General features: G+C 56.3%; 1 protein-coding gene across 2 annotated transcripts; it reads left to right on the top strand.

Annotated features, from left to right (window-relative positions):
* Window positions 1–5,124: 5,124 nt before the first annotated feature.
* LOC138688143 (protein maestro-like) lies at window positions 5,125–7,514 on the top strand. 2 transcript variants are annotated; one of them, XM_069798976.1, is made up of 3 exons: window positions 5,125–5,229; window positions 6,006–6,188; window positions 6,748–7,514. In XM_069798976.1, the coding sequence occupies exons 1-3, from the start codon at window positions 5,182–5,184 to the stop codon at window positions 6,964–6,966; spliced, it is 450 nt and encodes a 149-aa protein (XP_069655077.1). In that variant the 5' UTR covers window positions 5,125–5,181; the 3' UTR covers window positions 6,967–7,514. The 2 variants fall into 2 exon arrangements, with proteins under 2 accessions (XP_069655077.1, XP_069655069.1); XM_069798968.1 differs by lacking the exon at window positions 5,125–5,229 and having other exon boundaries at window positions 5,872–6,188.
* Window positions 7,515–20,994: the final 13,480 nt, after the last annotated feature.

Below are 20,994 nucleotides of genomic sequence, written 5' to 3' on the forward strand. Positions count from 1 at the left end.
GGCAGCCCCCCGTGATGCCAAACCTCAGTCCTCCTTTTCTTGCTTTCAGACCCTGCACACGCTGTGCTTGGAAGGTCTGGGCCGGATTTTAGCAGTCCTTCTCGAGGCGGAGGTGACCTCTGCCTCCTTCGAGGATGTGGTCCATGTGAGCAGCCATGGGGTGATGGGGAAAGAGTTGCTCCGAAGCTGGGGCGGAGATTTGGGGGGGCTTAGAGAGCGGGGCTGCGAAGGCAGCACTGCCAGTGCTCGGTGGGTCTGGGGGCCGTGCCGAGCCGCAGGGCAGGCCGTCGAGGAAGGGTCCAGAGGAGGGAGACGGAGGGATGTCGGGGAGAGAAAGGTGCCCGTCGTGAGACAGGATAACCCCCTGCGCCAGGTCCTGCAGTGCTGGCTCACCTCGGCCAAAGCGTGGGAGCGGGAGAGGGCCTTGCAGGTCTGTGCCCAGCTGCTGGGTGATTGCGAGGAGCGATTCGAGGTCACGGTGAGTAGGGAGCTCCTGCGTGCCCCATGCCTCTCCCAGAAGAGAGCCCTGCTTGGCTGGGCGCTGGGTTTCAGGTCTTGCGGAGCGGCAGGGCAGCACCTCTGCCCTCTCCTCTGCCCGATCCCTGCTCCGGGCAGCATGGCCGGGAGAGGTGAGCGGGCACCGGGTCTCCCTGCGACCCTTTTGCCGCCTCTTGCCCCTGCAGAGAGGATGCGCTTGCAAGCAATTTGGCTTCTTGGTGGGGCTGCTGGGACCTCTGACTACCGAATCTCTGGCCACGTCCCGCCGCTGGGCAGGGGTCTGCCTGGGTCACCTTCTGCAAATGCGAGGTGAGGACAGAGGGGGCTTGCCAGGCTTGGTCAGGAAAATCTGCCCAGGACCAGAGGGGAAATCAGTTAGCTGCCCAGAGTTTTGGAGCAGGGACTTCCGCTGCTGGCCCAGAGCGTGAGGTTGGGGAGGGGGTTCTGGTTAAACCCCTCTCCAGCCAGCCAAGAAATGCTCTCCGCAAGGGAGGAAGGTTGTAGACAGGGTGTTCTGTGGCCGTACAAAATCATTGTCCCCGCAAAGAAATTGGTTAGAAGTGAGTTCTTGCCTGCGCTTCAGGGAGCAGCATCCCTCTGTGCTGAGGACGTTTCCCCCCTCCCAGAGCCATCCCTGTCACATCCCGCTGCGCCAAATTCCTGGCTTTTGCTGCCCCAACCCCGGGTCCTCCTTTTTCGATAGCTGGGGCTGATGGTTGGGTTCCTGTAAATGTGACTCTCCTTTTTACCTGGTGCTTCTCCCAGCCAAGACCAGGAAGGTGGCACCCGAGGCGGGTGACATTGCGTGCCTGCGTAAAGGGCTGGACACCACCGACGACGTGCCTCTGCTTGAGACCTCTTACGAAATAGCAAAGGTAACCGGCCCCGGTATGGGGCTTGGCGACTGGGCTCCTGCACATCCCCCTGCTCCCTCCAGGCTCCCACGCCATTTCCAGAGGGAGCTGTCATGCCAGCACCTCCGTTGTTGGGCAAGTGGCAGGAGGCTCCGAGACGTGCCTGGCCTTTAGGCACGCTGTCAAAGGAGCGGATACCACGTCGTGTTTGTGTGTGTGTGTGTGTGCACGAGAGAGTGCTGTTGTCGGAAGACGAGCTTTGCAGATAAGCAAACGTGAGGGGAGGCACTTCTAAATCTCTTGGCTCCATAAAACATAAATGGCAGGAGTGTACTGTGATTGCCCCTTCCATGACAGGCGACCCGCTGAACTTAAGAGTCCCTTCAAGGCTCCTTCCCGTTCTGCAGAGATGCAGAGTTGTGACCGGGTCTCTCCTCTTTCTGATTTCACTCCAGACTGTCTGCAAGGATTTCCCCCCAGCACAGGCCGCAGACTTCATGAGCACCATCACGGAAAGCCTGAAGTGTACCAGAGACGAGCGTGCGTGGGCCGCTGAGATGTGGATGACTACCTTTCTGGAAAAATGTGGACAGCAAATATATCAGGAGGTAAGAGGGACATTTTTTGCGGCTTGGCTTTGACTTTTCCCTGTTGGCTGTTGCACTACACCTCGCGCAGTTGACGCAAGCTAAAGAAACGCAGCCTGTGTGCTGAGACGAAGGGTATCACCGGTCCGAGCTGCGTGTTAGCACCTCCTGCCACATTCTGCTCTGTGGAGCGGGGGGCATGGGCACGGGCAGTCCAAAGTCTCCTGCTGGAGCAGGTCCTTGCCGTGAGACAGCTACCCCTGGGATGCACCGACCTTCCCGTTCCTGTCCTTTCACTGTGAGGCTTCTTTATGGGCTTGGAGCGTGGTTTTGGTTTTGATCTTGCACTGCCACAGCCCGGTGGTCAGGGTTACCCAGGCTGTTTGGTGAGAAACTTGTCCATCTCTTGGGTGTAGGCAAAGTGCTCAGCCCCTGGCACCGCTGGGCCCAGGCAAGTGCAGCAACCGAGGGCACGTGCGTGTTTGCGTGCCAAGGGCACGCTCGCCCCGACCTGTGAGCCAGGGCTTGGGCAGAGCGGCACGGTGAAGTTTAGGAAGTTTAGGACTAGACCCTGACAGCGTGTCAAGGGAGCAGGCATTGCTCGTGAACTAATTGACCGTGTTTGTGTTCTGTAGAAGTACGGGGAAAGGACGCGTTGTGGCATTCTTTCTCGTCTTCTTCCTTTCAGGTGCCAGAAGTCCTGCACGTCCTTTACAGCCGCATGCAGACTGTGCAAAAGGACACCCACAGGCGCCTCCTGCTCCACGCAGTGTATCTCCTGGCCTGCTTTCACCACGAGCCTGTGGTCGAGAGCCTCCTCCAGAAACGTCTGCCCATGGACAGGTCCGTGCACTCCCATCTTGCCCCTCTGTGATTAAACGTGGCTTGCCCGTGTTAAGAGGAATCCAAAGAAGAACAAGGTCGCTCGTCTCCCAAAAGGTCTGAGCATTGCAAGGCCATGTGCTCCCATCTCCGGAAAAAACCAGGCATCATAAGCCCCACTGCTGACAAGGAGAGAGTTTGGGCTCTGGTGAGGGCACCGCAGGTACCAAGGGTATGAGCTCAAGGGTGAATGTCTCTTGCCCTGCAGGGACACGATGGAGCTGTGGAGGATCCTGGGGAGAAGCAGCCTTGGGGTTCAGGTCCTGAAGTACTTAACACAGAAGCTGGAGGCAGCGGGAGAGAACAGCCCTGGGCCCCACTCCTCCGCTCACGAACCGGACCACAGCCAGGCTGCTCTGGAGCCCCTCATGGTACGCTCGATGGCAGAGGCGTTCCTGCAGCTTCGTGTCTGCTTTCTAGCAAACGCCTGGGGAGACTGCACAGGGGTAACGTGCTGGGGCATCTCAGCACTGGGGCTGTGAGGGGCCGGGACACGTTTTTCTGGTCCTGGACCGCAAGGCTGTCCCTGGCATGAGACCTGCAGGCAGCAAAAGCTCCCCAAGGGAGGCAGCGGGAGTGCACTGGTGGGCAAAGCCCTTGTTGAATGGGTGTTTCTTGGCCGAATTTCCCTGCAGCTCCCCTGTGCCATCTCCGAGGTGGTGTTCGTGCTGCCAGCCAAGGAAAGGGTCCAGCGCCTGCTTCCCCGTCTCCTTCCTGGCCTCCTGGGTGAGATCAGCAAGGCGCTGGGTGAGGTGATGCTGCCTGCCCCTCTCAGATACCAGAGAGGGCTCTTCTTCAGTGCATCAAGGAGGGAGGACAAGCTGCGCAGGTAAGGAGCAGGAGGGGCAGGGAAGTTGGGGAGCTTTACTTCCCCAGCCAGCTGTGTTCATTTGTGGCGCTGAGGGAGCGCTTGGGCCTGCCCAGGTTCCTACGCGTGGCAGCAGGTTGCCAGGGCTGGCTCGACTTCTCTTCTTTCCTGGAGAAATGTCCGTTCCCAGAGAGGAAGGAGTCACGGGGTTGGCATCGCCGGTTGCTCTCATCCTGCCTGGTGTGCAACCCCGGTGGCAGGGCGTCCTTCTTGTCCCTCCGCGGACTGGGGAGAGACCCTGCGTGGGAATGGTCCGGCCGAGCACCCTGCGGATGGGGGAGAAGACCCTTCCCGGCCCGGGGGCTGTGGCCCAGCTCTGGCCACGGCCGTCTGTGGTTTGGCGTGGTGGAGACTTAGCTCGTGTAATCTGTGGCCTGGCAGCGTGTGGCCGCAGGGCTTGGCTGCAGCAGTGGTGTTCCTGCCTTTAAAATTTATAGGCGGACGGAGCCGTTGTGTCGCGTCCTCGTAGCGGCAGGCTCTGCCCCTGCTCCTGGTCCTCAAGGGTTGGGGGGAACTGGGGCTGTCTCATAGAATGCTGGTAAGAAGAGCCCTTAGGGAGCACCTTGGGCATCTGGCATCGAGGGAGCACGGGGACCCTGGGTTTCCTCCTGCTGTCAGTGGCCTGAGGCATGGCAAAGGATGAAAATGTCCATTTTCACGGGCGTGGAGTGTGGGATGAGTGAACCAACACCTCCCGAGGCAGCGGAGCCTTTTAGCTCTGCTACAGACAAATCTTCCCTGGACCTGCTGCGACCTGAGATGTCTTTGGGCTTTCTTTTTCCCAGCCCTTACTGTGAGGCTCTAGAGCTGGTGCTGAGCAGATGCATGGAGGAGAGATGGCTGCTGCTGCTGTGGAGGCAGGGAGCGTGGGCATCCCTCAGAAACCCACAGGCTCACGCTGACGGCGTGTGTCTCCTGACGAGGTGAGATCCTCTTCTTGCATCTCACCTTCTCGTGGGTGGTTGTGCCCGGGGACATGGGTGCCAGGGCCATTCCCATGTGTGCAGGGAGCTGGGGAAGTTTGGGGTCGTGGCCGGCGTCCTTGCCGCGTGACCGTGAGTTGCCTTCTCTGTGTGCAGTGTCCTGCTTCGCAACCGGCTGGTCACAAGGGGTGTGATATGGGCCCTCTCCCAGTGGCTGAACTCCCCCTCGGAAAACCTGCAGCTCACAGCGACAGCTTTCTTTGCTGAGGTGAGGCAACAGGAGGGGAAGGAAGGGTGCAGAGGGCTTCTCTTAGAAAACTGCTGCTTGGGACGCCTCTTTCTGAAGGAAGAAGGTGCCAGAAGAGAGCGTCACCATCCAAGGGATCCAACGGATCCTCCTTTCTACGAAGCCCGTTCGCGTGGTGTGCCTCGACTTAGGTGGCACTCACGGGCATATTGCTTTATTGCAGCTGATGAAGGATCCGCCAGTCATGGAGAAGAAGTCCCTGGAAAGGGTCCTAGGTGTCTTGGTGGAGAAATCCCAGCACGGAATCGGCGCCGTGCGGCAGATGGCAGTGAGAGGCCTGGGCAGCGCCGTCAGGGGAGCACCCAAGGAGGTGAGACCAACTTTTGCCCTTTCTGACTGCAGCCCCTCACTGGCAAGAGCCTGGTGAAGAGCGGCAAGGGGCTTCGGCACCTTGGGCAGGCTAGTAAAGGCAAACGGGGCTCTTTCCTGAGACCACGCTCCTTCGCCTGATGTCAACAGGGTGGCAAGGGGGAAACCTGGTGCCAAACAAGGCTTCCTGGGCTGAGATGGCCTCTGAGCGGGTTTCTAGCAACTTCAGCCCTTGGCAGCTGAAGGGATCCTGACCAAAGCCCATTGCCCGCCAAGGAGTTCAGAGAGCCACCTAACAGTTAACCGCACCTGAGGAGACCCAAGCCTGTGCTGCTCTGTGCACATCCCGTCCCTTGGCCTCAGGAGGAGCTTAGCAAGCTCGCTGCGACCGAGGAGCCTGCGGGCAGCTCCCCCATGTACCAGCGACTATGCCGCCTGCATGGCCTCGTAGGAAAATCCTGTAACAGCTCAAATGGCCAAAATGGCCTTACCCTTCCCATAGGCGGTGTCTGCACAGCACCCTGCATCGGGATTGGAGGTGCATTCGGTGCTGTTTTGCAGGGTTCCTAGCATCTGAAGGGACTATCTCTATCAGTCTTTCTTTCTAGCGCTAGCTCTGATAAATAGGATGTTAAGAGGTATTTCACAGAGTCTGAGTGCCTTTATGAGGGGATCATGACGGGACAGCACCTCCTGGTGCAAAACATCAGCCATGGTAAAGAGAAGCCATTCGGGTCAGGACTAGCGAGAAGCTTGTGGGTGTCTTTGGCTTTGCAGGTGCAGAAGCACAAGGCGGCCATCCTGGAGGTGCTGCAGAGGGGCCTGGAGAACACCACATGTCCTGTGGTGGCTGCCGAGAGCATGCTGGCGCTGGCGGAGGTGGTGAGGAAGCTGAAGGCGGAGGGCTTGGGGTCTGCCTTCAAAGATATTGCCAGGTCCACCAAGATGTTCTTTGAGGCGGTGAGTGAAATAACTTTCTCCTGCTTGTCTGAGAGGCAGTGGGGTGGGCTGGGACCTCCCCATGCTGCAGGGAGGGTCTCTGCTGGCGGAATGTCTGCTTTGAGCATTTTTCCCCACTGTTGCGCGGGTAGGGTGGGTTGTGCTGTGAAGCGCCCGTGTTTCCCCCAGGACAACAGGGTCTCTCACGTGCCCCTGTGGTTTCTCGGGCTTTAGACAGCTCCCCTGCCAGAAAGATGCTCAGGTGCCCTGAGACTCCCCGTAGATTGGGAGTCACACTCGGACTCACGACCTATGTGGTGGAGAAGGGGTCTGGATGAGGCAACCTTCTTTCCAAACCTGGGTCCCGAAACATAGTTTTCCAAAGAACTGTATTCAAGCACACTGACTTACTGATCAGGGATTCTTGTTTCGGTTCTTTACATACTGGCTTCTTGAGGGTGGGAATGAGCGGACGACAGCTATTTCTTGGGCTGCCATCCTCCACAGGCAGCGCACGATTGTTGATGTGGTAGGAGGTGCCCTCGTTACCCAGCTGACAGATGGGGTCTGTGAATTGCAGGAGCCAGATGTCCTTCGCTTCTCAGCCTTCAGCCTCTACGCTGCCCTGGCCGCCGCCGCCTCCGCCTCCGGGAAAAGATCCTTCTTCACCAGAGAAGTGGGGGAAACCTGGGTCAGCCTTCTCTTGCACCTCCGGGATCCCATCCCTGAAGTTTCCAATGTAAGAGCCCCCAGCTCTTCTTTGCAAAACTGTCGAAAGCCACAGAAAGCTGCCTGGTGAACTGCTGCAGGCAGTGCCCTCCCCGCCTGGAGACTGCGCCTGGGGCAGCCCCCTCTGCTAGGGAGAGCTCAGCAGAGCTCGGCTGGATGAGCTTCCTGGGAAGGACCCCGGCCACTCCAACGGGGGAGGAACAACGTGGCACGACTCTCTTTTTTCAGGTGTGCAGGACCACCCTCTACCTCTGCGCTCCGTTCCTGGTGCCGGAGCGGGTGCAGGAGACCGTCGTCACCTCCATCGGGCTGAGCGCAGCCCAGCTGCAGTACGAGGTTGGCCATTGCCTGGTGAGTGAGCTGTGTCCCGGGGGGGAGACGTCGCAGCCGCAGGGCTGTTCCCCCGAACCGAGAAGGGAGCGTGAGGCGACACGCCAAGGGTGGGCAGGATGGGAGCCGGGCGGGATGGGAGCCGGGCAGCTGGTGCTGAGACACGGCCTGCCCTCCTGGCTACCTGCTCGCTCTTTCTCCTTCCCCTCGTGGCCGAGCCAGCTCGACCGGCCGTGGGTCAGCGGAGCGACCTTTTTGGCCAGCGAAGAAATCGTGCCTCTTTGCTTCCCCCAAGGTCAGAGATGCCCCTGCTATGTTGGAGAGGTTCCACGGCATCGCCAGGAGCCGCCGCCTGGAGAACGGCCGAGCGCTGCACTCGGCCGCCAGCGCAGTCCTAGGTGAGAGTCAGGGCTGGAGCCCGAAGCTGCGCTCCCCACAGAGACAGCCACAGGGGACTGCGCTTTCCCCGTCCGCCCAGGGAGACCGGGGCCAGCCTTGGCAGGGCAGCCGCAGAAGGGTTCGCTCAGGGCTCGGCACGAGCGGAGGAGAAGGCGACAGCGTGCAGAGCTGGCGTTGGTGGGGTGGCCGGGCCCCGCACGAAGCGATGCTTGGCTCTGCCTGCTGCTACGTCCCGACTGTAAAGTTCTGATCTTTCCAGCCTTCCCCTCCAGCTCCCCGAGCATGTCCCAGGCGTAGGGGAGGGCCGCGAGACAGGGCTGGAGGGCAACGCTCTGACATTTGCCTCTTTGCCTTAGGAGACATCCTGGAAAAAACAAGAGGCCTTGGCGGCTCTTGGCAGCAGCAGCAGGAATGAGGCTCCTCTCCTCAGGTAGGTTGGAGCGGAGCTGAGCTCCGGCTCTGCAGGTCAGGGAGGAGGTCAGAGGCTTGGCAGCCAAAAGCCTGGCTTGGAGCAGAAGGGGAGCACGCAGCAAGGCCAGCTCCTCATCACCCTTCCTGTGTCACTGCAGCTTTCCATCATCGCCTGCGGCCAGGGGCAGACAGCATCTTCTGCGGCTGTGGACCACGATGGGCACGGGGTTCTGGTGGCAATAAATTTCCTTTCATGGTCACACTGATGGAGAGTTGATCTTTCTTTCCTAGAGACCGGGGGGGCCGGGATGGGGCCATGCCAAGGCCTCAGGGCATCCACCCACGGGTGCTGAGGGAGCTGGCTGACGTGACCATGAGGCTGCTCTCAATGATCTTGGAAGTGTTGCAGCAATTGGGAAAGGTTCCCGAGGACTGGGAGAAAGCAAATGTGGCTCCTGTCTTCGGGAAGGGCCAGAAAGGAGATCGGAGGCAGCACAGGCTGGTCGGCCTTGCTTTGGTCCTTTGGAAGAGGATGGAGCAGAACATGCTGGGAACAGGGGAGACCAAAGGATGTTGTTTACTTTGGGTTTAGTTCGCATTTTGACACCATCTCCCATTAACGCCCTGGCTGACGAGGTGACAAAGACTGAGTCCAATAAGAGGCTGCAGAGGGCGACCAAAAACAGTTCTCATGCCTGCCCAGGGGGCTGCAATTTCTGGCACAAAGCCCCACGAGAGGATCGCCCGCTAGCAATGCGCCAAGTTTGGGCACCGGCGATGATGCAATGTCCACTCCTCACGAGGGGTGCGGACAATGTGGCAGAGCGTGCCCTCAGCTAGTTGGCAGGTGACAGGGTCTCAGAGTCCTATACTCCTTGACCAGCTACTTTCAGATGCTCTGCATGAGGGGGGTTTAAGGTTTTCATACTAAATTTATTTATTTGAGGATAGTTGATGTTACGGGGAATTTTTATTTAGAGAAGTGATATATACTAATGTATTGGCTTTGTGTGGCAAGGTTTTGGTAGCGGGAGGGGGGGGTTACAGGGGTGGCTTCTGTAAGAAGCTGCTGGAAGCTTCCCCTGTGTTCGAGAGAGCCCATACCAGCCGGCTCTAAGACGGACCCGCCGCTGGCCAAGTCCGAGCCCATCAGCGATAGTGGTAACGCCTAGATTTTCCCCAAGCTGAGTCTGTCTTGCCCGTGATGGTAATTGGTGAGTGATCTCTCCTGTCCTTATCTCAACCCACAAGCTCTTTGTTATATTTTCTTCTCCCCTGTCCAGCTGAGGAGGGGGAGTGATAGAACGGCTTTGGTGGGCACCTGGCATCTGGCCAGGGTCACCCCATCACACGGCGGCTGCAATCCGGGCAGGGCGAGGATTGCTTTGCTTTCCGTCTAGTCTCTCTCTCTGCACCCACGCTTTCCACGCTCCCGATGGCACGGGGCAGAGTGAAGCGGGACACCAAACAAAGCCCTGAGCGGGTGTAGGTTCGTTCAAAGCCTCCGAGATCTTGCGCTTTACGGCCTGACCCTGGTTCTTACCCCCGGGAGTCCCTTTTCTTTTCCTCTGGCAGGAAGGGGAGCAGAAGGGCTCCCGCCTGCTTTGGCGGCATCGCTGCAGGGGTCGGTCACCTCCGAGCTCACTCTTTGCTGGGGACAGCTTTGCTGCTTGCTGGGGACACCGCTCTCCACCAGCCCCTGAACCTCCCTGGTGCCCAGTGCCGTGACCCCCCTGAGTGGGAGGGACCCCCTCTCTACACAGGTACCCCCTGCCCCCGGGGCAGCCGTGCCAGCAGCCCCAGCCGCCTCCAGCCCTGGGAACCCAGAGCAAGTGGAAACTACAGCTCTGCAGATGCCACCTGTGCCCTAAGCAAAGAAAGGCAGAGAGCTGCGGTCTGAAAGACCTAAGTAAACCTCTTTATTCACAAAACAGCGTCTCGCTACAACAAACTATGAATCTTTCTCTTGCAAGCTGCCCTCCAGCCCCGCCAAGCCCCACATCTCCGTCGGGGAGAGCAGGACTCTGCCGCCAGGGTTAAGCCCTGGCTGGGGCTGGGGGCCAGGCGCTACCCGGTGAGGCTTGGGTTGCCCGGCCCAAAGAAAGCGCAGGGCAGCACGGTGGTGGCGGTTGTGCCGCCGGGACAAGGGGACCAGGCGCCGAGTCCCTGCAGCGGGGCCCCCCAGCCCCAGCCCCAGCCCCAGCCCGACGGCAGGCAGCCTACGGTGACTGCGGGCAGTGGGTGGGGAGCGGGTGCCTGTCCTGCTGCTGGTGGGTCCGTCGCTGCCTCCCACTCCATCTCCTCCTCCATCTCTGCCTCCGCTTCCACGCTGCTGGCAGCCGGCTCCAGAGCCTCCAGCGCGAGGCGGAAAAGCCTACGGCAAAAGCCAAGCAGAACAGTGCGTTGGTCCTGCCCTGGCCAGCCGAGCGGACCTGTGGGACGGGGCTCTCGGCACCCCTGCCCCCTCTCACCGCCTGGGGAGAGCCGTGGGGCGATGGGGCCCCTGGGCACGTCCCCAGCGGGAGCTGGCTGGAGGCTGGGCAGCTCCTTCGCCACCAGCACCCACCAGCACTCACGGGCCAGCGCCCGCAGCCGGACCGTCCTGCGCTTCACGCCCTTCAGCAGCTTGGGAAGAGGCAACATCCTCCGGATCTGCCGGAGCAGAGAGGGCAGGGGTGAGCGGCCCTGCTCCCTGCTCCCTGCTCCCTGCCCCGCGGGGCCCCGGGCACAGAGCCCGGCCCCGCCAGGCGCAGACCCCGGCCCCGTGCCTGCCTCGGCACCCAGAAGCTCCTTACTCTGCGCAGGCGGCTTTTCGGCTCCGTGCCGCTCCATGGGCAGGGCTGAGCTCCCTTGGCTCCAGCCTGGAAAGGGGCAGAGGAGGCACCGGCTCAGGCTCCGGGCAGGACCCGGCTGCTCCCGGCCAGCATCTCTCCCTCCGGCAGGAGCCCAGGGCGCTCGCTCGGGCTTCCCCTGCTGACGTGTCCCCCCAGGCAGGGATGCTCGATGATTTCAGCAGGGGACGAGCAGCCCAGAAGGACTTCTCCCAGCCCTTGGCCTTGCAGGGATGGGTGGCAAGGGCAAGCCAAGCTCCCGGCCCCCCGAGCTTCCCACAGCGGGGCCCCCAGCCCACGCCACCCCCGCAGTGCCTGCTCCAGCCTGCCCGGGCAGTGCGGGGCTGCCCGCCTCCGCGGAGCGGGGCTGTACCTCCAGCGGCACAAGCGTCCTCTTCCTCCAGGCCTTCACCGTGCCACCGAGATGGCAGCACCAAGATGGGGAGCGAGGCGCTGGGAGAGGCGAGAAGGGCTGACTCATGACTCCGAGGCACCGCGAGCACAGGAGAAGGGCTGGGCTGGGAGCAGGGCAGAAGGGCTGCGTCGGGAGCAGGGCAGAAGAAGGTCGTCTGCCTTGCGCTCGTCGCCGGGCACTGGCAGTTGCAGCTGGAACACGGGCCGTGACATCACACCTCTGTGACACGGGAGCTCCGGTGCCGGCTGCGCAGCGGGGGACTGGGGACAAGCCCTTGAGGGTCTGCAGCCTCACGGGGAAGGCCGGGGACTTTTTGTGTTGCCCCTCGAGATGAACGAAGCACGCTTTTGCGCTTCGGTAGAACCTAAGACGAAGGAACGCCGCGCTGGGCAGAGTCCTGCTGCCGCCAGCGGTTCTCCAAGGAGTCTGCAGAGATGCGTCACGAGGAGATCCCTCGTAGCCACTTGCCCCAGCACCCAGCCCTGAGCAGTCGCACGGGGCACCTCAGCCCGGCTGGGGGTCCATCCCCCAGCCCAGCTCCGCTGCCCAAAGGCGGCCCCTGAGCGCTCCCATCCCGGGACGGCTGCAGGACAACGCCGTGGCTGCTTCTGCTCTCCTCCCCAAGGGCAACCCCCTTCCCTCGCAGGGAGTCCTGCTGGTCCTGGCATCCCTGCCGCCAGCCAGCTCAAGCCCTTTGTCACCACCCAGACTGGACAGACCGGGGAGTCGTGTTTAATTCGAAATTCCCTCGGGCTAAATTACGGTGAAACGACACCAAACGATCAGTTAAAGATTTTATTCATGACAGAAGCAAACTGAACTGGGGAGGCGTGGTAGTAGGTGGCAAGGTTTCTCACAACAGGAATTGGCATGAGACTACTTCTGTAAACCGGGTAACCCAGGGTAACCATGCACATCAATTCAGGGAATAAGGAGATCCCTCCCGTTGAGCCACGAGGTTCAGAGCAGACCCCCTTGCTTTCTAGACTCCTCCTCAGAGGAGGAGTCCCCGCCCAGGGACGGCTGGATCCACTCTTAGTCTCAGACTTGGTCAACGGTTTATGTCTCAAAACGGATGAGGTGTAGGGATTGTGGAAAAGGAAAAGCAAAGGGAGAAGGAGACAGAGAGATGGAGAAAGCAAGAGAGCGCAATTTCACCGGCCCTGGGCCCAGCGTTGGTTCAGTCAGCCGAGGGGTCCAGCTCCAGTGGGCTTGCGCGACCGGGGCTTTAGTTTGCTCCTTTTATCATCCTTGCCCCTCCTTCGGGCGGGCACCCGAACTCGTCGGGCTAATGAGCAGTTTGTGAGCCTTTGGGCTTGGGGGTCCTTTGTGGAGTAACTTCTCCTTCCCTGCAGACGTGGCCATTGTTTGGTCTTTGTACCAGAAGAGCTTATCAGAACAGGGAGCTGGGCACCCTCCCGCACCACCAGCACGCCCTCCCCCTCCTGCCTGAGCTGCTGATGTCTGAGCGGATGGGTTACCCACCTTGGTTCCTTGCTCTGCAGGGTTTGTCTTTAAGCTGAACTTGCCCCACCACAATGTTGGAGACGTTAACTCTTTCAGTCTCTCACACCCTTCTGCAGCTGCGCCATCTTGTCCTCCACGCCAGGTCATTCCTCGCTCACAAATGCCCACCGCTGAGATTCGGTTGCAATCTGAATTGCCCCTTCAGGGATCAGCCTGGGAGGGTGACGCAGCTCGAGGCTCAGCTGGGAGTGGGGTTCCCCCTCCGGAGCCCAGCACCCAGCCCTGCAGTCCCGAGGGGGCAGCTCTGGCTTCCCCTTCTCCTCAGCTCCCGGCACCCCCCTGTGCCTGGCCGGGCCCAGGGAGGGGGGCAGGGGGCAGCCCAGGACACCGGGGTGGGCAGAGGGGACCTGCCAGCCCGCCATCCTCCCCCCACCAGCTCGTCTTGAGGGCAGCGCAGCTGGACCCAGCAGGTCTCACCTGCAGACGGGCCGGGGCGTAGGGCCAGCTCCATGGGCTGGGGACTGTTGCGGAGGATCCACAGGGGACATCACACACAGACCAATGTGATCGAGTGAAGCCCCTTTACTACAACTTTTAGCACAGTCATATACCTTATGCGCTTGTGCGCGCGCCTTATACAATACTCTAATGGGTACAATACCCCGCTTCACGCGACGCTATCTTATCCTCTGTTGGCTGTGCAAGCTTCTTCACGAGGTGTCCAGCAGTTACTTATCTCATTCTTCGGCACCCAGGAGTTGTTTGTCAGGCTCTTCTTATCTTCCTTTTCCCAGTGTACAAGGACACAGCGTCCTTGTCCGCTTCAGCACTTTGTAAACTTACGCTTCATTCCCAGCTAACGGCTGGATTGCTCACATGCCCTCGCCCAGCCAAGAAATCCTCAACAAATCCCCCTTTTTGTCTTTGAGCAATCCAGGCTTGCTTAGTAACTTGGGATGCCATTTTTTCTTAACAAGCTAAACAAGGTAAAATTATTACAATAGCTAAAATCACAATAACTACAACAATGCCCATAATTCTTTAAGCCAATCTGTTACCCCTAATGACCCGAACCATGAGGACTATGAGGAAGATGAACCATCCATACATTCTTGTGCCGTCTTGCTCCGCGAACTCAGCCCAGCAATCGGTAGGTGTCAGCTTTCCGTGGGTGTCCCCACAGAGGCAACGATGGCCTTACCGTACACCAGCCCAATGCTCTTTGGCAAATCCCGGTATTTATCCATTTGCAGAGGAACGGGTTTCAGCACACGTGGCCAGCGGGTACCAAAATCTGCAACCTATGACGCATGCACTCGCTGGCCAGGCGCGCTGCACAAGTCATAGCCATCTTGTCTATTGGTTCATGGGCTTTGTGATGCGGTTGCAATGCACAGAGAATCTTGACCTGTTATGTTAGCCAAGGTGACCTATACATTAGTTTTTGGCTGAGGTGGCATTCATATTGCCGCACCATCTATGATGCTCCAGATGATGATGGTCGTACAAATCGAGTGGGAGTCCGTCGTGGGCCTGTATCTGTGGAAACACAATCATAACCTCGTTCCCAGGTTATTAATGGAAATAGACCCTACCCCTAATTTTGGCTTTAGCTAACTTTTGCGTTTACCCCACACTGTCTTCCCGTAATCACACTATGTTTAATCAAATTATGCTTAACACACTTTTTACCTAATGCAAGTTCTATATACAATAAAGCACGCTGTCCTAAGTCTTCTACAAGCGATAAATCATATACTTCCTTATAATGCCTTAACCAAAAACCTCTCTGAAGGACTCAACGTCCGCTAGTCCTCTAAAGTGTAATACTCTATTAGTCGGAATCTGTCGGAGCAGTGGCTCCAGCACCCGCCGGTACCGTGCCAGTTGCCGCTGGGACGATTCCGGACCCAGCATCAGTGCAAAGCCGTGGCTTGACCCACTTGGCTGGGATCCAATGAATGCCTCGATCTGTAAGCAAACACATATACTCTCTCCCAGTAAGTGTTACTTCTGCGGGTCCGCACCATTGCCCGGACTCTGGGTCCTTATACATTACCATGATTCCTGTACTTTGTTGCGTCCTTTCCGCCTGTAAAAGACCACGATGCACTACCATCGGTGGGTCTTTGTGATCACCTGTCAATCTAAGATAATTTAGCACAAATAAGGCTTTGGCCAATCGTTCCTCTGGGAGTAAGCCCTGGGTTTCCCCCTTTTGTTTTTGCAGCATGCTCTTTAGGGTTTGGTTGGCCCATTCGACAATAGCCTGTCCTGTGGGAAGATGTGGAATGCCTGTACCATGGCGAATTCCCCACAAATTACAAAATCGAGCAAATCGTGTAGAACCATAAGCCGGGCTGTTGTCTGTCTTAATTTCTTTAGGCACACCCAGCACTGCAAAAGAAGCGTGAAGATGTCATTCAATATGTAAGGCCTTTTCTCCAGTTTGTGCCGTGGCCCACATGGCAGCAGGATAGGTATCAATACACACATGCACATAACGCTTTGCACCAAACCACATGACACGGGTGACATCCATTTGCCACAACTGCAATGGCAAAAGACCTCGTGGGTTAACCCCACGGCCCAAGCCCAGCCCCTCCTTTTGACAATCGGGGCATGCTTTAACAATACCTTGGGCATCAGTGAGTGGCAAGTCAAATTGCTTTGCTAACATCCTAGCGGGTTGGTGCAAGAACACATGTGATTGCCGTGCTTGTTGAAAACAATTCCCTGAAGGAGGCTCCCATGCCGCTGCAACCAATTGGTCAGCTCTGTCATTTCCCTCTGACAAACCTGGTAGCTCTTGATGACTTCTTATATGTGGTTATAAAATACTCTACACTCCGAGAGTTCAAGCCGCACAGTAATGACAAAAGCAACATGCCCAACCTTTTGTTTGTGACCTCCTTTACCATTGCTCTTTCCATCCTTTGTACCACCCCAACTACATAAAGAGAATCGGATACGATATTCAGCGGCTCCTTAGCCCAATGCTTCAGTGCCCAAATCACCGCTTTTAATTCTAGCATCTGTAAAGAATCCCCAGGCTCTCCCTTTTCAACATGCTCACACCACTGATCGTTAGCATCTTTCCACGTACAGGTGGCCGTACCTGTCTTTTTCCCAGCATCAGTAAACACTGTTACCCCATGTACAGGTGTTTCCAACCTCCATGGTTTTTGCTCAAAGGTTTGCTGTTCCAATAGTGACCACAACTTATGCTTTGGATATTGATTACTTATTGTACCTCCAAACCCCGCTAATGACACTTGTAACGCTACAGAACGCCGAACTCCCCATTCCAAATACCATTTTACCAGAGGTATCAGCAACATTTCTGGTTCCGTCCCTGCAATCTCTACAATTCTCGTTCTTCCCCTAATGATCAGTTGTGCAAATAATTCCAATTGGGTTACAATAGATTTGTCTGGCCGCATGGCCAAGAAGACCCATTCCAGAATTCTCAAGGGATCTGAGCGTTTTGTGTCCCACTGACAAATTACCGCATAAGGGTGTTGTCTCTGAGAGTCCCCTGTATTAATGATCATCAACATGATCGGTAAATCCTCATTGCACCTGGATGCAAAGCTAGATGCAATTTTCTTTGATATATATTCTAAGGCTTTTTGCTGTTCTCCTCTCATTTCCCGTTTCTCATCTGCACGTGCGCTCGTACCCAAGAGTTCTACCAGAGGGGCCATATCATCATTAGTGATACCGCAGAGATTCCGCACCCACTGGATATCTCCCACAAGCTTCCGGACATCATGCACCGTTGAAATTTCTGATGTTATTTGAACCTTCTGAGGTTTAACATTGCTAGCATCTATGTGCCACCCCAAATACTTCCAAGGTGCTGCCTTTTGCACCTTTTCAGGAGCGATTATTAATTCGCGATGGCTTAAGATGTCCTGTAACTGAGTTAAAATTTCATCCTGTGGCAAGTTCCTTCCCGCTATCAAAATGTCATCCATACAATGATAAATAATCAACTGAGGAAACTGCTTTCTTACAGGCTCTAATGCCCAGGCCACATACACCTGACACATCGTGGGGGAATTGCGCATTCCTTGCGGTAACACGACCCAATGGTATCTCCTATAGGGCTCTGCCTTATTAATCGATGGTACCGAAAAGGCGAACCGTTCAGCGTCATCTGAGTGCAAGGGAATGGTGAAAAAACAGTCCTTTAGATCTATAATTAACAAGTCCCATTCTTCTGGAAGCATAACTGGAGACGGCAAACCCGGCTGCAGGGCTCCCATACTGTGCATCACCGCATTCACAGCTCTGAGATCGCGTAACAGTCTCCATTTCCCACTCTTCTTGGGAATGGTAAACATTGGTATATTCCATGGACTAGTAGAAGGAACAACATGTCCCGCTCTCAGTTGCTCCTCAACTAACTCTTGTATTTTTAGCAGCCTTTCAGAATTTAGCGGCTACTGATCAATACAGACAGGCTCATCTGTTTTCCAGCTAATTTTCAGGATTGGCTGGCCCTCAGTGACCGCTCCTAAAAAGGATGGGTCACTAACATTGCCTTCATTTGGCTCAATAAATCACGGCCTATGAGGCCAAACAATTCCTTTGGGGTAGTCATGACATACAGACGCGTCGTAACGTGTTCACCGTCGGGGAACACAAATGTAATGGGTAGCTGACTTACTAAGGTGGCTTGTGTGCCCCCTATCCCTGCAATACCAAAATTTGGACCGATCAATGGCCATGATGGAGGCCAAACATAGCGTGAAACAATCGTAACATCAGCTCCCGTATCGATTGTCATCGGTTTCTTGACGATAACTCCGTCAGGCCCTTCCAATTGCACTACCTTTTCTGGTTTACCTCTTGTTATGTCCATGGCAAAGTATACCTGCGGTTTCCCTGTGGAGCCGAATCCACCGTCTCCACGTTGTACTTCACCTGGGTTCGGAACACACGACCTGAATGGAACTAATTGTGCTATTCTGGTACCTTTAGGAACAGAAACAGGAGGGATTAAAACATGAATCATCATTTTCACAGTCCCACAATAATCTGCATCAATAAGCCCTGGGACTACCAGAATTCCTTTTAGAGCTGTTGAAGATCGCCCCATTAAAAATGCACTAAGCCCAAACCCCCATGGTCCCTTTATGTTGCTGTCCACCAAGCGGACTCCTGCATCCACCAACGTAATGTCTACTGCGGTTTCCACGTCCACTCCGGAGCTTCCTGCAGTGGCGGATCTGGCAGTTGCGAGGCTGGCTGAGGGCTGGCAGCCCAAACCCCTTGCATTTGTGTCGTCGCGCGAGGGGCCTTGGCGCTCGGTGTAAAGTTTCCCTTCTTCCTGCATTCTTGGTGGTATGGTTATCTTTCTTACAACTGTTGCACCGTCTTTTTGTTAGCAGAAACTCTACATTGGCTCTTGATGTGTCCAAGTTTACCACAATTAAAACACTTGACCGAGGGTTTCTTACTGGCTTTATCAATAAGCGGATTCCGTACTGACTCACAGCAGTCCTTAATTTCTCAAGGACTTTCCAGTGAAACGCCTCCCATCCTTTTTGTATAACAGCTGGGAATGCTTGGATCATAGTCCCTTCCACAACGGCATTTTTTATTACTCCCCTCCAATGCCTCTCCCCCTCGTCTGCAGCGGCTATTACAGGCGGCTCCGCGTCTATCGCGGGCGCGGATGGCTTCGGCTTCGAGAGGCGGGATGGGTTAAAGGGCGGGCGCGGGGGCGCGGACGGTGCTGCCCGGGGGCCGGCGGCGGCGGCGGCGCTGGCGGCGGCCGCTCCATGGCCGGCTGACACACGCCGCGGCGGGCGGGCGGAGGGCGGGGGGGGAGAAAGCGGGGCTGGCATACGGCCGAAATCTTTGTTCTCTTGCCTTCTCGGCTCACCCTTTCGGGAGGATGAATATCTCCCCCTCACTTCTGGTTCTTCTGACCGTACTGTCAGTTTTTGTAACTGGTTCACCACCTCCGAGTCTGTCGGCTCCGGACCTGCCGGGCGACAGTCGGCCCCCCCTAATTCCTCCGCTTCTCGCGGAGTAACAGGCAGGGGGATATCTTCGGCGCCAGCGACCTGGCTGGGTATAGGCAAAGGCTGTGTTTGTGCAGGCGTCTCAGCATTAGCAGAAATGGATGTTCGGGGGGGTAGAGATAGCTGTGTAGAGAACGTCCCCCTAACTCCAGCGGGATGGGCTGACGCGGCAGCCCTGGAGGCAGCAGAGGGGGCCACCGCCGCGCAGACAGCGGCGGCTGCCTGCCGGTCCACCCTCGGTGCCTGCAGCACGTCTCGAGTTACCTTCCAGTGCGCTGCGGATTTGTTTGCCTCCTTTGCCTTATCCCCCCGCCGCTAATAGCGCCCCACAGCGCCTTGCCTAGATTATCCCAGGTCGCTACTTCAAACGCGACGTTTATACTCGGAATAAGTTCTCTCTTCCAAGCCCATAAAAGCAACCCCTTTATCACAGAATTATCGCATTTCAGTCCTCTCTCAGAGCGAAGATAACGAAGGAGTTTTAGGACTGCTTCCTGCTCTTTGTCCAACCCCATCTCCTTCTCCGACCGCTCACCTGATCAGGGCGAGATTCAAACTTCTGTTCACTTGCGCGCGCCTCCTCGTCTTCCCAGCTCAGCTAAAGCTCATGTCGTTCTTCCCAGCTTAGCTGAAGCTCACGCCATCCTGCCGGGGCAGCAGGAAAGTCTCAGCCGGCTTCTCCGCTCCCTCGTCGGTTCAGTCGCACCAGAAATTCTCGTAGAGATGATAAAGTGCTGATCTGAGGGTCCCTGTTCGGGCGCCAAATGTTGCGGAGGATCCACGGGGGACGTCACACACAGACCAATGTGATCGAGTGAAGCCCCTTTACCACAACTTTTAGCACAGTCATATACCTTATGCGCTTGTGCGCGCGCCTTATACAATACTCTAATGGGTACAATACCCCGCTTCACGCGACGCTATCTTATCCTCTGTTGGCTGTGCAAGCTTCTTCACGAGGTGTCCAGCAGTTACTTATCTCATTCTTCGGCATCCAGGAGCTGTTTGTCAGGCTCTTCTTATCTTCCTTTTCCCAGCGTACAAGGACACAGCGTCCTTGTCCGCTTCAGCACTTTGTAAACTTATGCTTCGTTCCCAGCTAACGGCTGGATTGCTCACATGCCCTCGCCCAGCCAAGAAATCCTCAACAGGGGACCATCTCCTTGGCTCTTTCGTTGTCCCCCGAGCAGCCCGCGAGCCCGCTTTGATAGCATATTTCCATACATTCTGTATGGTATGTCTAAATATTTTGATGGTTTTAATATTTGGTACCAGCCGTGGAAACTGGTTTGCTGCTAGGTGACTGTAAAAGTGAGATTTCGTAAATAATTATTAGAAATCTTATACCAACACTATGATTGAAACAATAGACAAAAGTATAGCCAAGCAATTAACTAGTAGAGGTAGTTACTCATAAGTTTTGCAGTTCTTTGCTCTTATGACTAGATGTTCCTGTACGCTAGATGAGAACAATGTTGAACCTGACCACATGGGATTGAAGCTGCGTTAAGCTTCAAGATCAGAGAACAAGGACAAGAATAAAGACTTCAAGGACAGCCAACAAGAACTTCAAATGGGTCGGTGGTCGCAAAAGCAGCCCTTCGACTCAAATGGATCCTTCATTGCGCATGATCGGATGTAGGTAGTACTGAGATAATCAGTTGCAATTATTTTTATGTACATGTATACTAATCCGATTAATATGCAATTAGTTATTCTATATAACCTGTTAGTGCTAAAGCTGTGGTATGCACGCTAGGTGGAACTATCCCCCGTACACCCAGCGCCGCAATAAAGAATGCCTGCTTTCTAAAACTCCAAAACGAGTCTTAGGGAGTTTCTTCAACTGGCTTTTCGGTATCACTTGAGTGCTGCCGATGTCCTCCGGCATGGTGTCCTGGTTTCGGCTGGGAGACAGTTCTCTTCCTAGTGGCTGGTACAGCATTATGCTTTGGATTGAGGATGAGAAGAATGTTGATAACACACTGATGTCATGCCCGGTATATACACTGGGGGGGAGCGGGGCTGGGGGGTGGACCTCTGCTCGGGGACTAACTGGGCATCTGTCGGCGAGTGGTGAGCAATTGCCTTGTGCATCGCTTTTTTTGTAGACTCCAATTCTTTTATCAGGAGCAGCGCCACGTTATCGTTGTTAATATTATCGTTATTGTTGTGAGAGACCAAAGGCGTTAATGCCTCAAACGTCG

The sequence above is a fragment of the Haliaeetus albicilla genome, chromosome 2 (assembly GCF_947461875.1).
Source record: "Haliaeetus albicilla chromosome 2, bHalAlb1.1, whole genome shotgun sequence".
Lineage (NCBI taxonomy): Eukaryota > Metazoa > Chordata > Aves > Accipitriformes > Accipitridae > Haliaeetus > Haliaeetus albicilla.

What these genes read in the sequence shown, in the direction of transcription:
- LOC138688143 (XM_069798968.1), top strand. Translation starts at nt 5,904, where the DNA reads ATGACGGGACAGCACCTCCTGGTGCAAAACATCAGCCATGGTAAAGAG. An exon ending in CCAAGATGTTCTTTGAGGCG is followed by an intron (nt 6,189 to 6,747) that starts GTGAGTGAAATA and finishes TGTGAATTGCAG; the next exon opens with GAGCCAGATGTCCTTCGCTT.